This window comes from Monopterus albus, unplaced genomic scaffold (assembly GCF_001952655.1).
Source record: "Monopterus albus unplaced genomic scaffold, M_albus_1.0 scaffold51.1, whole genome shotgun sequence".
NCBI lineage: Eukaryota > Metazoa > Chordata > Actinopteri > Synbranchiformes > Synbranchidae > Monopterus > Monopterus albus.
Window position 1 is genome coordinate 390354 of NW_018127931.1, and position 15751 is coordinate 406104.

The 15751-nt window shown below is 41.2% G+C and overlaps 1 protein-coding gene across 9 annotated transcripts in view; it reads left to right on the forward strand.

Moving 5' to 3' along the window:
• sox5 (SRY-box transcription factor 5) overlaps positions 1-15751 on the forward strand; it is a 101975-nt gene that overhangs the window by 77155 nt on the left and 9069 nt on the right. For 7 of the 9 annotated variants that reach the window (XM_020601382.1, XM_020601383.1, XM_020601384.1 and 4 more), the window contains 2 exons: positions 5835-5999; positions 11093-11288. In XM_020601382.1, the coding sequence (XP_020457038.1) occupies positions 5835-5999; positions 11093-11288 (361 nt within the window). The remainder of the gene's footprint in view (positions 1-5834; positions 6000-11092; positions 11289-15751) is intronic. The other 2 variants (XM_020601389.1, XM_020601390.1) reach the window with 1 other exon arrangement.

Consider the following 15751-nt stretch of genomic DNA (forward strand, 5'->3'; position numbering starts at 1 on the left):
GAAAACGGGCAGAAAACTGTCATCAGGAAAATCGCATGGTAAAATCTGCATCAGTGAACAGCAAAGCACAAATGGCTTCCTTCAAAGTTGCATAAAGAATTGCCCGGTGCTCATTCTTCCTGCTGCTGTAGACATGGTGTCAGTTATGCTGGATGACACAAGTACTGCAAAATTGAAAACTATCCCTCTGTCAAACGATACAGTTGCACTTATATTTTGTCTGTTTTGAACTTGGTGTTATTTGATATTTCAATACACTTGAAATTGGCCAATTTCATTATCATTTTGTTGACAAGTGGGGCTTGAAAATTCACCCACCCTCTTAAGTGGGGAATGACAGAAAATATTTGAGAACCACTGGTATACTGTATGTGAGCATACATACACACAGTGTCAGTAGTACTAATACCAAACAATCACACATCCCCTTTTCACGTCTTGTCTACAGAGCTCAGGGTTGGATATGCAAGGCAAAGACAATTCAAATTGCTTAACACAATGCACTTGGATGGTTAAAACATTAAAATGCATACAAAATACACACAAAGATAAAACATTATTACGTATATAGATAAAACATCAGAATGCAAATTACATAAAACATTAAATATTACTTAAAAGCAAAAATTACAAGACAGTACAAGTAGCAACATGCATGAGTAGATACCTAATACTTTTAGTATAGCTGTGGCACACTGTGGGTTCTCACTGTTCTCATTATATTTGGCATCCCTTTACTTCAGTCTTCCTAAGACAAAAGTCTGAGCACTTTAACATAAGAAGCAGATGTACTTTCTTTTTATTATTATTTTATTAGAAACACCTGTCAAGGAGCAGGTACAAGTGGACCCAATGTACAGACACACCAGTAGTCGAACATAAAGGAGTTTATTAAACGCAAACAAAGAACAGGTTACTGGGTGGAGGAGAGAGGAGGCAGAAACGCAACAAGTACTGGATGGGACGGAGGTTGAGCAGGCTCTGGACATAACTGGCTGGCAGCGTAGTACTTGGGACGAAGCAGACAAGAGGCGTGGAGCCGGAGGAGAAGCAGGCAAGTGGCATGGCGTTGGGGATGAAGGCGGGCAAGTAGCGTGGTGCTGGGAGTGCTGAACTGAAGAGTCAGTCGGGGAACGATGAACTGGAGCTGGGGAGTGGAGAAGACAGGGCCGGGAAACAAAGCTGGAGAGTGCAGAGTCGGGAGATGGAAAACTGGAGCTTCGGGTAGCAGGTGAGCATAAACGTGTGATGAACCAGTGGGGAATGAACGGGAAGAGGGTGTATATATAGTGAAGTGAACCGGGAGATAAGCCGCAGGTGAAACTGATCAGAGCTAATGAGACTGACATGGCAGAGTGGTAAGGAGAGACGGGCAATAAACAGAACAAAACAAAAACAGGAAGCAGTCACAAACCATAACACCACCAGTGTCTATACAGTAAGCTAACAGTCCCAAAAACCTTTAGGATGGCTATAACAAATTGTGCATTCTCACTTAATAAACTTGTACACCTTTACTTCAGTCTTCCCAAGACTAACCAGAGGTGGGTGTATTTTCTTCCAGAAAATCTGAACCATCAGTATTTATATAGTCAGCTCAACAGTACAATGAAGGCAGTTGGTCATTGAGCAATGGATGAAAAATAAAAGTAAAAATAGAAGCAGTACAGAAATAAAGTGCATTAATTGGGAGGAATTAAGAAACATTAATTAAAAACAAATGAACAGTCTTTAGCTTAGTTTTAAAGTGGAAGTTCTAATGGAAACTGGTTCCTATGGGGGTAAAATCCTCTCATAACTAGCCACAAATGCATATTCAAAGATTTACAAGTCAAGAGTACAAATGGGTAAAAACAGATTTGGATAGCTATGACAAACTGGATCTCATGATGACCACAAATGTGTTCAGTAACCTCCAAAAAAATCGAGATTTACAAATCTGTAAAAACAACTTGTGTGTCTCATTATTGACCACAAATGTGTGTTCAGTAATCTACAAATAAAATCAAGGTTTACAAACATGTAAAAACTATTTTCTCTGTTCAGTTCTTTGAAATGTATTTATAGCTCACTTGGCACACATGGATCACGTTATGTATACGTTACTATTTCATTTTAATGTGTGATGCCTTAAAAAACAGAATTTGGAGTTGTTTATTTCACCTAGTGTTAACATGATATAACTTCAAAAGGTTATGCGCAATAGCCTACAGTATATGATGCAGGAGAAGTGATTCTTTACTGTAATTTAGCTGGGGTTAGTTGCCCTAATGTGGAACATTTTTTGCATTTCCGGATTCTGGAATTTATTGAGATGTGACATCAGTGTCATGGTTTGTGAACTATGTTTCCTGATTTTGTGCTGTTTTCCCCCTCTCTCCCTGCTGTTCTGCCATGTCATGCCAATTAGCTCTGATCACCTCCACCTGCAGCTTATTATTCCTGGACTCATTCCCACATAAATACTCCTCCTTTCCCTCAGCCTGACACTGGATCATTGCTTATGTCATGGCGCTTTTCACAATGCGTTGGTCAGTTTGTAATGGTTGTTACATGAACCTGTCCTGGCTACTCCAACCCGTGAAACATCCTGCTTCTTCTGAAACTCAGCATGGGTATGACTCCCCAGCTTTCCCTCCTGTCGCTGAACCAGCTTATCTGTCATCATGGTCCTCCTGATTCCCGGGGTGGGTGCAGCTCCCGCGGTCGGTACGAGCACAACTCTCCTGCCTTTTCCTAGTGTCGAACATGAGTGCTATGCTGCATCCACTCCCAACGCTCAATGTGAATGTCACTCTCCAACCTGTCTTGATGCTTGACGTGGGGTGCACATCTGCCTCCACCTCTCATCCCCAGCAGCCAGCTCCGCCACCCACTCCCTGTTCTACAGCACCACTCGGCTCTCAACTCATCAACACCAGTCTTCTGGGTTCCCAGCCTGACCACCCCACTAGTCCTGTGTCTGTTTTGTACAATAAACTCAGTTTCCTCTCCACTCTCTGACTGTGCCTGCCTATGGGGTCCCATCCTGTCCCGGCCTCTAACAGTCAATATATTAAACCCACACCCATTACTTCATGTACTTCATGGTGGTTCTTTCAGATTTATATTTAGAGATGCTGACTATGTATCCCCTGTTTTCTAGGTATTATCTGAGCCACCTGAGGATGGTTCCCAATAGTCTGACCCAGTTTTCCATTCTATCGCAAAGTAATTCATGATCCACAGTGTCAAATGCTGCAATAGAATCTAATAACATCAAGACTGTTATGTTCCTGCTCCTGTTTTCAGGAGGCATCTTATAACTGCAGTTTTTAATGATGCACACAGGCATACATATACAGTACATGCCATGGAAGCGGTGTCACACAAATACATCCAGATGTGTTGCTGTTTGGTCTTGTATTTAGGGATTGGGACAGAAAGGTGAAGAACAGGTCTTAACAGTTCCAACACACCCAAACACACATGAACATACTCGCAGCTCGGCTCAGCAGTGTGTCTGGCTAGTGAGTGACATTTCAAATTTCTTTGTCTCATCCTGTAATGACTGAATCTGTCCCCACTCACTGTGATGTTGTATGTGTATGTCTGGGCTTTTGTGTGTTTGCTCCTTCAGTCACCCCAGGGGGCTTTGCTCTGTCACTTCCTGTTTGTTGAGTGCGCTCCACAGTGCCTCTGTCCTCTGTACACCATGTGTGTATGTGAGAGAGGCAGTGCATGTGCCTGTGTGTGGGTGTGTTACCGGCCCATTGAGCAGTCTTTGAGTGATGGGAGCTGGCCTTGTAATGGAACTTGATTCACTCTGTAAATAAAGAACCCTTTGAATCACTGGTCCGAATATGGCAGGACACACATACATGCCCACATGTACACCCACTGTCTGTGGTCCACTCGCTGGTGGGTGGTGGTGGTGGTGAGGTGTTCATGCTCGAATGCAACGCCCCACCCCGGGAGCTGTAGTCTAGATAATTGAAGAGAAATCCAAGAACACTGAGCTGGTCCTCTGTGCTGTGTCCGTGTAACTTGCCGGCACAGGACCGGCATCTTGCTGATTTCCACATCAGCACCAGCACACCCATCTACTGTATATATCTCAATTATCAAAGTTTCCTTTTGTGTCCATAACAGTGGCAGATGCTGACACTCTGGGCATGGGTTTATTATGGCAAATAATATGTGAACAACCCTTCTCCTTAGCTATTTCCCAGTTCACTGTTTCTTAAATGTAAACCATCCAGTCTAAAAGTGTTTATTAGGGATAAAATTACCTTGAGCCCTATTTTGATTTTTGCCTCAGAATACAATTTACTCTCTTGGAATTGCAGGTATCTTATTTAAGAGTAAAAGAAAAGTTTGTGAATTCAATAAAAGCAATAGAAAAAGACAGAGCACTGTAATAGAAAACTTGCTTTTAACATTGCTGTTACATTGTTGGACAGCCAGTACTGTTGTTGCCACATGTGATAGGCAGTCAGGCAGAGATTATTTCACAATCTATCTGAGTTTCTTCCAAAATACATTTATGTGTAAGTGTATGTGCTGCCAGTTTAAATGTCTATTTTTTCCCTTGTTTATATAATGAGAGATAAATGTCTTTATTTAAGATAGCAGAGGAGAACAGGAGTTAATGTGGCTGTCAAGAGAGATAGAGAAAGGTACGAACAGAAAGAGAGAGGGAGAACTAGCAGCGACAGCATCTCTTCCTTGTCCATTTGCATAAACCAGCCTTTGTTTGACGCCTGTGGCCAGCAGCCAAGCGCCAACAGAAGGACAGAAGTTAAACTAAAAAAAGGATGGTTTTGTTCCAGGAAAAACTTCAACTAGAAATAAATAATAACAATTATAACTATTCAGAAATATAAAGCAATACATCAGTTACTTCTCACAAAAAAGAAACGTTCTGCTGCTCTTCAGAGGGAATAACAATTCTCAGGAAATCAAAACAGTGTCTTGGAGATTTATATTAGCCGACATAAAAGTGATTGAGCTTTGCAGGATGATTCAGTGGACGAAGACACAGAAAGAAGTATTTATGAACGCTGAGACGCTTTCCAAGTTGTGAATATTATGCTGTATCTGTTCCTGTAGAAATACTGGCCAGAGACTGTTTTGTGTGATACAGTGGTATTGCATAAATATTCCTGAGTATGTTCACACCATAGCAGCTCACGCCATAATGATTTTATTTAATTGGAAATCAATTAAATACATAAATAAAGAATATGGAAAACCATTTTTTGTTTGTTTGTTTCCAAAAACAGATATTGAATCACTTCTTTTTTTAGACTAGTGTGCTTTATAGTCAGCACACGAGAAACTTTGCATGCCCCATTTGGCATACAGCTTTATTAATTTTCTTACTTGTCTCTGTCACTCTCTCTTTCTTTCTACAACATCACTTTTTTCCACCTTGAGTGAGAGCTGGGCTTGCTGGCATGACCTCAATAGCTGGAATGTCTCTTTCTCCCATGTTGTACCTGGAGGGGACATAGCCTTCTCTGGGCCTGTCAGAGAGGCTGTTAGCGCTTCTCCAATGGGGTGAGAGAGGAGTTTGACAGTGGAGCTGTCCCTCTCTCTGTCACATAAACAGAGGCCAGGCCGCTAATGGCCTCTTCTTCCAGAGCTTTTAATCAGGTGTCTTCTTTTTTCTTTGTGTGCTCTTGAGTATTAATTTATTTATATTGGCCCTTTATTCTCCTCCCCCTTTTCTTTTTCCCCTCTATCTTCTTCTTTTCTTACTCTCTCTGTTCCCCACCCCAATCTACTCTTTCTTGTCTTTCTATCTTCCTACATCTCGTTGTCTCTCTCTACCTGTCTCTCTGACTTTGCAGCAGTTGTACGCAGCTCAGCTGGCAGCAATGCAAGTTTCCCCAGGGGCCAAGCAGCATGGAGGCAGCCTGCCGCCCCAAACCAACCTGGGCACACACTCCCCACCTAGCAACACACACATACAGACTGACAAGTGCCGCAGCTCCCCACCACCAAGCAAGACCAAGGTAAAAGAGAAGTTGGTGCATGTACAGTAAATGTGTCAATGCCAGTGGGATTCAGGGTTTGGAGAGTTGGCTGTCAAGGCTTAATGGTCAGTATTAACCACAGATTTTTTAAATGTCCAGTCTAATAAAACACACATACCCTTATAAACAAGTCATTCTTATCTGTAATTAAGTCCTTAAAGCTTTATTTTTGTGAAGTACAGTTTTAGTCTGGCCAACTATTTTCACTGCAAATTTAATTAGTATTTTCCAAAACTAAGTTTAGTTTTTTTCTTTAATCTAGTGCAGAGACCTACCTAAGTCTTTCTTATTTCAACATTCACTTAAAAAAGGGTTGCTGTATAAAACAAAATATTCCTAATACACTGCAAAATTCTTAAGAAAATACTATTTTTTGGACTCAATTACAGTATAACCAGAAATGAAATTTGCAATCTAACTGTTGGCCTTTCTAGTCTTACTACACAAACTGAGAGACTGAATGTCTGCCTGGATGAGATTGTGTCTCACATTTTGAGTTTTGCTGTCAAACAAGTTTCCTAAGTAACTGTCAGCTCCTACACACCTTGGTACAAACTTTACCTGCCAAAAATCACAGTCATCTCAGCACATCAAATATTCCAGCTTTATCACAAAAACTCCTGTTGGTATCTAGACATGATGGATTTGAGAATGTATTGGTGTTTGTACAGTTTTTTCGGCTGGCTGCCCAATAGGACTGAAGGCCTTGTGTCCATCCAAGTGGAATTCTATGAATATCTGGTTGGCTCTAGCAACCCTGATCACCTCCCACACACACACATGACTCCCATGCACCCTGTCATCCTCCGTCCAGTCTTGGACTCCCCACCAGTGTAGTGGTCAGTCAGCAACACACACACATTGACATACACATGGGATCGGAGTTGACTGCCCAAGAGTTGGACAGAGTTTAGAAAGTCACTTTTGGCTTTTTCCCATTCAGGGGTCGCCACAATGAATTGTCACACTGATGACTCGCATGTTGACATTTCGGCATGTGTTTTACACCGGATGCCCTTCCTGACACAACCCTGATTCGAACCCAGGCTACAGCGGCAGGAGCACTGTGCCTTAACCACTAGCCTACCAGGGACGGCTTCTATTCCACAGAGTTTGACAGTCTAAATTTAGATGTCCAAATTACATTTCTACATTTTAACCAAGTTTTCAAACTCCCTTTCCTTTTCTCACCTTCTCTTTCTTCTTACTTGTCCTTTCTTTTCCTTTTTCTTGCCCCATGCCACCTCCTGTGTAGGGATGGGAATCAAGAACCAGTTCCAGTTGAGACCGAGTTCCAAATTATTCCATCTAATGCATTATGGCAACAAACTCTGCACGTCTGCTTTTTTCCAAATAGAAAATTAGTCAGGAATCACTAAGGGGAAACTGAATGATAAGCAAAATCGATAATGGCATTGGTATCAATAAAATCTTATCACTTCCTATCCCAGCCCTGTGTCCAAAAACACACATGCAGATACACACTGTTATGCTGTCAGGACAGCACAGATTAAAGCTGGTGGTGGGTGACCACAGAGCTTGCTACCCTGCTTCCTTGTCCAGCAACCCTTCCCTAAACCTCCATTACACACACACGTGTGTGTAACCATCCCACCCCACAGCTACACATCTTATTACCATATATATGGAGTTGTGCTGACAGACAAGTGATGTGGTATGTGGTGGAAGGGAAGTGGGAAACCATAATGGCCTCCCCAGTCCAGCAGGAGTGGCAAACTGGGGAGTAGACCCACATGTACCCAGACTGGCCCCATGGATCCGAAATGGTCATTTGAGCACTGAACGGTTTTGTTGTTATTGCCCCATGCAGTAGCTCAGTTTGTGAGCATGTAGAGACAAACATTACATACTATAAGTTCTCTGTGGTGTTTATAGATTCTTTTTCTTATCTCCCTGTGTCTGTCAGTCTCTCACCCTCCTCCTCTTTTGATTTCATTTGTTCAGTCTGACCACTGCAGAGCTCTCACTCGTTCTTTTTAACCCTCTTGCTTTTCCTCTCTCACTCTTTCTGTCCCTCTCTAGATGAGTGACATGTATATTTCAGAGATGTGCTCCCCCTCTGAGCTCTATCCCAGATCTCTAGTTATTTAGAGACCCCCTGTCTTCTTCTGCTCACAGCTGTTTGGACTCAGGCACATACTGCTTAAGTGCTTTACCCTCGGGTGAAACAGAGGGATGCACACACAGAGACACAGTTGTAGAACAAGACACCAAGTAGAAACCACGCAGACCCATCACACACACTCGCACAAATCACTGCAGTATACATGCAGATTCCTTGTACACAAGGGTGGATCTTCACATTTAAGCAGGTTTGCATACAGCCCATTATAATAGTGTAATTCAAATGCAACGTTCTACTTGTACTTCACTACAAATACTGTAGCTTTGACTCAGCAACTTTTATCAGAGGGCTATAGGCTATTTTGCATTGGGAGTACACGTTTAAACAAAATATATCATTCTCAAAAGTAGGCTATATTAAGAAGTACAAATGAAGTCAGGTCTCCAAATACAAATTAGTCAAAAATGTGAAGTGCATTTACACTTTTAAGGAGTTAGTGTGTGGATCAGTGCCACATACTGGAAGAAGCAGTGCCATATCTGCCTTTTCTGTGTTGTCTGCTCCCTGATAGAATTAGATATTACAATATAATTAATATCCAAAAAGTAACTTATAGCTGAAAGGAAGGGAAGAGAGGAGGAAACACAGAGAGGAGCACAGAGGAAGAGAGAGAGGCACATGTAAAGGTCTCAACATGGACATTGTAGCACACATGGAGACCTGACCAGGATAAATGGTAGAGGCACACACACTTGTCCTGTTAATTGAACCATCAGCTCCTGTGATAAGATGCAGAGCCATGATGTCACTTTCACGTCAGCATCCACAGAGGTGATACAAACCCCCCCAACACACACACACACACACACACACATTATCTCTCCCCTCCTGCTTCCTCTTTGTCCCTCTGGCTCTCACTATCACTCTGCATGTTTTTCAGTCTCAAAGCTGGAGACTGTATCATCAGCCAACACAGACACAAAAGCAATTGTATTAATTCAAGATTCCAAGCCTTTCAGAGGCTTTGGAGGCCTCACATACACACACACACAAACACGCGCGCACACACACAAACACACAAACAACAAACAAGTCAGTCCAAGCCTAATTCCTCCATACTGGCATAATGCAGGTTGGCCACTTTCCCACCACAGGATTTGGCTTGGCACAGAGAGGAAACTTCCCCATCCACTGTACAAGATGCGGAGGCATTATCTATATGTAATAAATATTCAAACTCATTTTCCGCCAAAGCCCACCATAATATGGGTCAGGGTTGAGAAGATCCTGCTCATTTTTTTTCTTCTCCTTTCTCTGCTCTTCTTACCCAGTCCATTGTTTCACTGAAGGCATCTTTGGGGGTTCTTCGTTTATTTAGAAAGACCCCCCTAATGAAAGACAATCCGGTTAGGCCTCATTGCACATGCACAAACACACACAAACTTGCAATCACACACACACACACACACACACACACATAGGCACACACACGTAGTGCCTTAATTGGAAGGGCTTAATTAAGTTGTGAGGGGCTCATAAGGTTTAGTACAACTGAAAGAGCGGAAATCAGGGAAAGTCGACTTTAATAACAGGAGATACCAAATGCACATGCATATAGTACTTCCTCTCTTTTTGGATCCTACTGCTAGATTCTACTCTGCCTAAGTAGCATTTAGACTAATGACAAGGAAATAAAGCAAAATAATCTCTGTTCTTTTCTCCATGCAAGGTTTAAATTCAGCTATTATTGGACCACACCTGTAATACTAATGGCTCCTTTTGTAAAAATATACACTGTTAATATATTACTGTATAAATCAAAATAATAATAAAAAAAAAACTAACTCTATTTCTACACCGTGTAGACACTAGTGGTGTGCATCTTTACTGGTGTGCTCATTAAGCCATCCCTTATCCCACATTGTGTCTGCCTTTTAATTGCGGAGTTTTACTTACACAGAGTGGTCTGTGCATATCTGACCCTTCTGTGATCTAATTCCTTCCTTCCTCCTCCTCACATGCCCCCCCCCCCCCCCCATCAAAAGATCCCCTTGATTGGATTAGGTCATCAGCAGGGGGGATGTTGCCATGACAATTAATGTGATAACAGACCCCAGTGTTGTGTGGTGGTCTGCGTACCGATTCATTTAGGGCTGCTGTATTAACGTTGCTATGTGCAGACATCCAAGAATGAAGAATCAAATGAAAAATATATTATTATAAATTATTTGAAATAAAAAGATTTTTTTTAAAACTAGCAAACAGAAACAAAAAAATATATCTGCTTCACAAGATGTATTGATTGGTTGCTGTGGGGCTGTGAGTTAGTGCGTGTAGTTGTCGTTGAGGCAGAAGGTGCTGCTTTGCTGTTCCTGCCACACACTCCCATGAAGGTCCCTTGTCTTTATTGGAGCAAATGAACACTGAAATAGCAGACAGTCCTCTGCTCCATTTGCTTTTTTGTACATTAAGGCACCAGCATGTTTTTAGTCTCCCGCAGCAGTTAAGACAGTATGAAGGAGGTGTTATTCTTAGAGAAGGAGTTTGTTAGTTTTCAGAATGATTTCAAGGTGTTCTTCGGCTCAGGTGTTTCACTGTTGCTCTTGCCACTGGCCTTGTTTTAAGCATGTTGAGGAGCAGCATTATAGAGTAGAGCATGTATATTGGAGCCTGCATGTGGCATGTGCATGTTGAAACATCTTGTCTATGTCCTGATTGAAGGGTGACTTTGCTGTGAGTTATTTTGTTTGTGCTGTTAAATATTTTTGCTTATGATGAGCTGTTTGGAGATGGGCAGTGGCATGCACCTTGTCATCTGTCCCACCAGGCTTGCCTGTGCATGGATTCCCATTGAATTAGAACATTTTAAAGCCTCCATTGTGAGTGGTTTCAGTGAGGGAGGGCGAAGGGTCCACCCCCTGCCTCCTGCTTCCAAATTCTTATGGTGGTCACAGCAGGCGAAACTGTGCTGTTTTGGTTTTTGCAGGACAGTGAGAGTGCACAGCCACTGAACCTGTCGGCCAAGCCTAAGGCATCCGAGAGCAAGTCACCCAACTCCCCCCCAACTTCCCCACAGGTCCCTGTTGCTGCTGCTGCTGCCAAGCTGGGCCCCACCGGCTCTATGAAGCACAGCGCCACCCCCTCCAGCATTGGAGGACCACCATCCAGAGTCAGCTCAATAGGTAAGTGGACTTAAGTATCCCTCACACGCACAGATACACACGTCAAAGGAAATTTAACAGATAATCCACAGATTGGGTCTTTTTCATAGTTTTGACAGTTGGCCATCAGCTGTTATAATCCTGCACTCACGAAAATGATCGCTAAGCTTTGGGAATATGGTTAGCTCAGATCCAGACTCCTGGAACACCACATACATCTCCAGTTTATTTAGCATTTATTTCAAATAAGTGTGGGATTGTGCTAATGGACTGCAGTGTCCACCTGGATGGAAAGATAGTCTGAGCTTCTTTGATGAAAGTAAGAAGGACCATATCATGATCCTAAAATGCCAGCTGGTTACTTAGCTACATCTATGAACCAGAATAACAGATTCACGGTCGTATGCCTCTGCCAACCAGTCAAATTCACAGGAATGGTACAAATGTGAGTTCACTGTGACCTTGACCTTTGACCACCAAAATCTAATCAGTTCATTCTTGAGCCCAAGTGAACATTTGTGCCAAATTTGAACAAATTCCCTTAAGATGTTTCAGAGATATCATGTTCACAAGAATTGAACGTATCATATTTGCATTAATTTCTCCCACTGTGTTGTTGTGGAGTACTTAGCCTGAGTGGGGGGGGGCTGTGCAGCAGCAATGCCCCCGGCAAAGAGCACAGGCAGAGTTAGCTAAAAAAAGCACTATGTGTGTCTCATTTTTACACAAACTAAGCATTATGATTCTTAATAATGTATGTCTTAATATTTCGTAGCACTAAGGGTTTAATTTGCCTCTTACATGTCTGTGCCCCATTCCAGTCACATCATTCAAAATTTTCTAGATCCACCCCTGGTATCACTCACTATTGTTTTGCTGGGGCAAAACAAAATGATGCCGCCTAAAACAAGAAATCTGATAATAATGTCAAGTTAAAGAAATGATGCGAATTATTATCAATGCTATTGGGGCTACAGCAAAGTTGGAACAATGAAAGCAAAAAAGCAGTCTGATTATTAGACAGGTATGCAAGCCAGACGTTTTTACAGATTCATTGTACACCCTGTGTCTGCGTAACCACAGCAACGTGTCAATATACAGACAGTTTTGGTGATAGTTTGAACATTAGCCCTGTTTTCGCTTCCAGTTTAGTTTATCTAACATAGTTTTATCTCAGTCCTGGCAGATTTATCTGACTGTGGCCCAGACATTTCTGCATTTCCAGATCTCAGCAACTAATTTGGTGAATATATTATTACTACTACCAATAGAAAGGATGGTCAAAACCGAAAATAATACTCAAGCTGTAGAGTAATAAACCTAAATCATCCTTTAAATGTGTACACGCTCATACTGTACACAACAAAGTGTCCAATAAAAGCATCTATACTATATAATTTTGAGAAATTGTTCTCCTTATGACAATATATATCTTTAAAGGTAACACTAATAGGTCTGCAGGAAGTGGTGATGACAGAAATAGCACTTTTCTGGTAGTGTTCTTAGTGTTGCTAGTGCCAGAACCATAATCATACTGGACCATATGTACACATACACAGAATATGACATAAATGAATCACTATTTTGTAATCTTAATCCATTTTTCATGCAGCACTGATAGTTCAAATATTACACATATGTAACAGGCTATAATTAGTGTGTTTGTGTTTTTCTTCCATGTCGCTATTTACCTTGAGGCTGCTTCATTGTTATGTGTTTATTAGTGACTGAAAGAGACAGAGAGACATAGGAATGGCGGGCGGGGGGGGATTAACAGTTTTTTTTCTGAGTGGTGAAGCGGGGAATAATAAAGAGAGGAACACATGACAGACAGGAGGTATCACCAATGAGATTAGGAAAGCCTCTTACATGAGCCAGGACAGCTCAAATACCAGAATTAATGACACAATGACAGCACACACACACATTCAACACACACAAACACAATCCCACCTCCTCCTCCCATGTAGTGATTTTCTCTGACTTTTTGGCTAATCTCACTGTTTTTCAACAAATTGGTGGATTTAATATCAGATTAGTGGATTTGCGGTCCCAGATGTTTTTTGTTCAGAAAAATGGATTACAGTGTTTAAAGTTTGTATGCGATCTCTGCTGAATTATTTGTGTGTGGAGACCAGTGTGTTTTGTGTCACAGATCCCAGTTATGCTGCAGCTCATGGTCCCATCTGTTGCCACTGAATTTACCCGGTCACCAGCACATTTGTTATTACAGTTCATAGTCGCATTAGGATTCCTGTTACAAGTTCAGAGGAGATAGAAGGGCCACACAAATTGGAAAAGCATTTTGGGGTGGTTGTTTTGATGTGGGAGCATGCGTATTTATGTGTGTGTTTGTGGGGATATGTGGGTGGGTGGTGTAGACTCTGAAAGTGTGTTCAGGTTATTTAAATTCACACAGGAACAGACACATGTAGTGGAAATTAAAAGGTGGTAAAACTTTAGTGAGAATCCAGCAATGTACATAGAACTTAATTCTATTTTTAGAGAAGAATTCATACCTTGTTCACTTCCAGTCACAGGGATATTAAGGTATTTCGAGTTGGGTTAGGATTTACAAATGAGGACAGTAAAAAAAAAAACAAAACAAACATAAAATAACAAGTGCCAAATGGGTTGTGTTCTTTTTTTTTTTTTTAAAGGAAAGACAAACCATAAGCAATATAGAAGTAGTTCTTTGAAATTGCAGCTGTTAAAGATTAGGAGACTATTAACAATGTGTGATGGTATTATTAGCTGGACAAGCTGTCCCTGGTAGGCTAGTGGTTAAGGCGCAGTGCTCTCGCCGCTGTGGCTCGGGTTCGAATCAGGGTTGTGTCAGGAAGGGCATCCGGCATAAAACACGTGCCAAATATCAACATGCGAGTCGTCGCTGTGGCAACCCCTAAAATGGGAAAAGCCGAAAGTGGCTGCTGCATGGTATTATTAGATGGATGTTTTATGTGCACTGAACAGGATATCACAAAGAATAGTCACAATAATCACAAAGTTTCCCAGAGAAGTCATAAAAAGTAAGTAAATACATTACATTTACTCAGCTGTTGTACATAAGTACAATTTCAAAGTACTTGTACTTTAATTAAGTATTTCCATTTTATGCTACTTTATACTCCTACTCCACTACATTGCAGAGACAATGTACTGTATTTTTTCCTGCATGGAAAGTATTCAAAATTAGCTTTACCTCAGCCTTAAAATGCTACAACATCAAACTGCTGCTTACATACAGTGTTAGTGCATCTATAATAACAACTCAGTATATATTATGTGTTATATAATAATATAAGGAAGATGCAAAAGTACTTTTACTTTTGATATTTAGTTCATTTTGCTTATATCTCTACTTTTATGGAACTTTGAAATGCAGGAGTGTTACTATTAATGGAGTATTTTTTTATTGTTGTATTAGTACTGTAATTTACATGATTGTAAAGGATCTCAGAACTTCTGTTACTGATTATTTGAAAACTGTCTATTTTTGCATAATGTTAAATAGGTATATTTATCGACAACTAGTTGTTTGGACTTTAAAGGACCATATCCTCGTTTAGCATGCTGTTAGAGTTTTGCATCACTTCTATTGGAGCACAGTACCAGTGTTACATAGATTTTATAGGCCTTAGTTTAATATTAAGCTAGTAAATCAAATAAACTGCATGCAGTCTGAATGGTTTTATGCTGTTGTGGTGTTTGTCCTCACTAAGGCTTTTAGAACATTTGGGTCATATCTGCAGGTAGACAGATTTTTATTTTGTTTATTGAAGACTGTTAGAGGACAGCTTCAGTTCATATGATTCTGTGAACTTTTCATAGTGCACCTCTCTTTCTTTTTTTAACACCTACCAACTGAGAGGCAAGGTCGTCCTTCTCATCACTTCATCTGTCTGTCCATACATCTTCAAATCAAATGTATTATGCCTGTCTGTAGAGATCTGGCACTCAGACTTAACTTGTATGTATAAAATGAGAAAAAGCGCAACCCCCCTCATGTGGGTCACATTCACTTGTCTAAATGCTTGGCATCACTGTCAGTTTAAGCGAGATTCACTCACACGCATTAACATTCACAATGTTTGTCAGTCCCCCTCCCATTTTTATATTTAAGATTAAAACTGACTGCCATTTGATTCCATTGCCCTCACTCTTCTCCCTCTTCTGTCCTCTCCCACTGCTTCTCTATCCCCTTTTTGGTCCTCACTCACATCCAGATTTTCTGGTTATGACTTCTGAAAGAATTCATGGCTCTGTCATTACCAATCTGAAGCTGGTAATCTGGCCTCATATAGTATTAGCAGCACGGATTAGTGCAGATAAAGACCCCCATAAACCAGCTGCAGCTCTTTGTCAAACGCTAAAACAACTCATAGAGAGGTGATAATGGCGTACACAACCACAGGCATACACTCACACGGATATGTGGTGCAGGTGCCTTAGATACGTTATCGGTGACTAAGATGTAGAAGTAA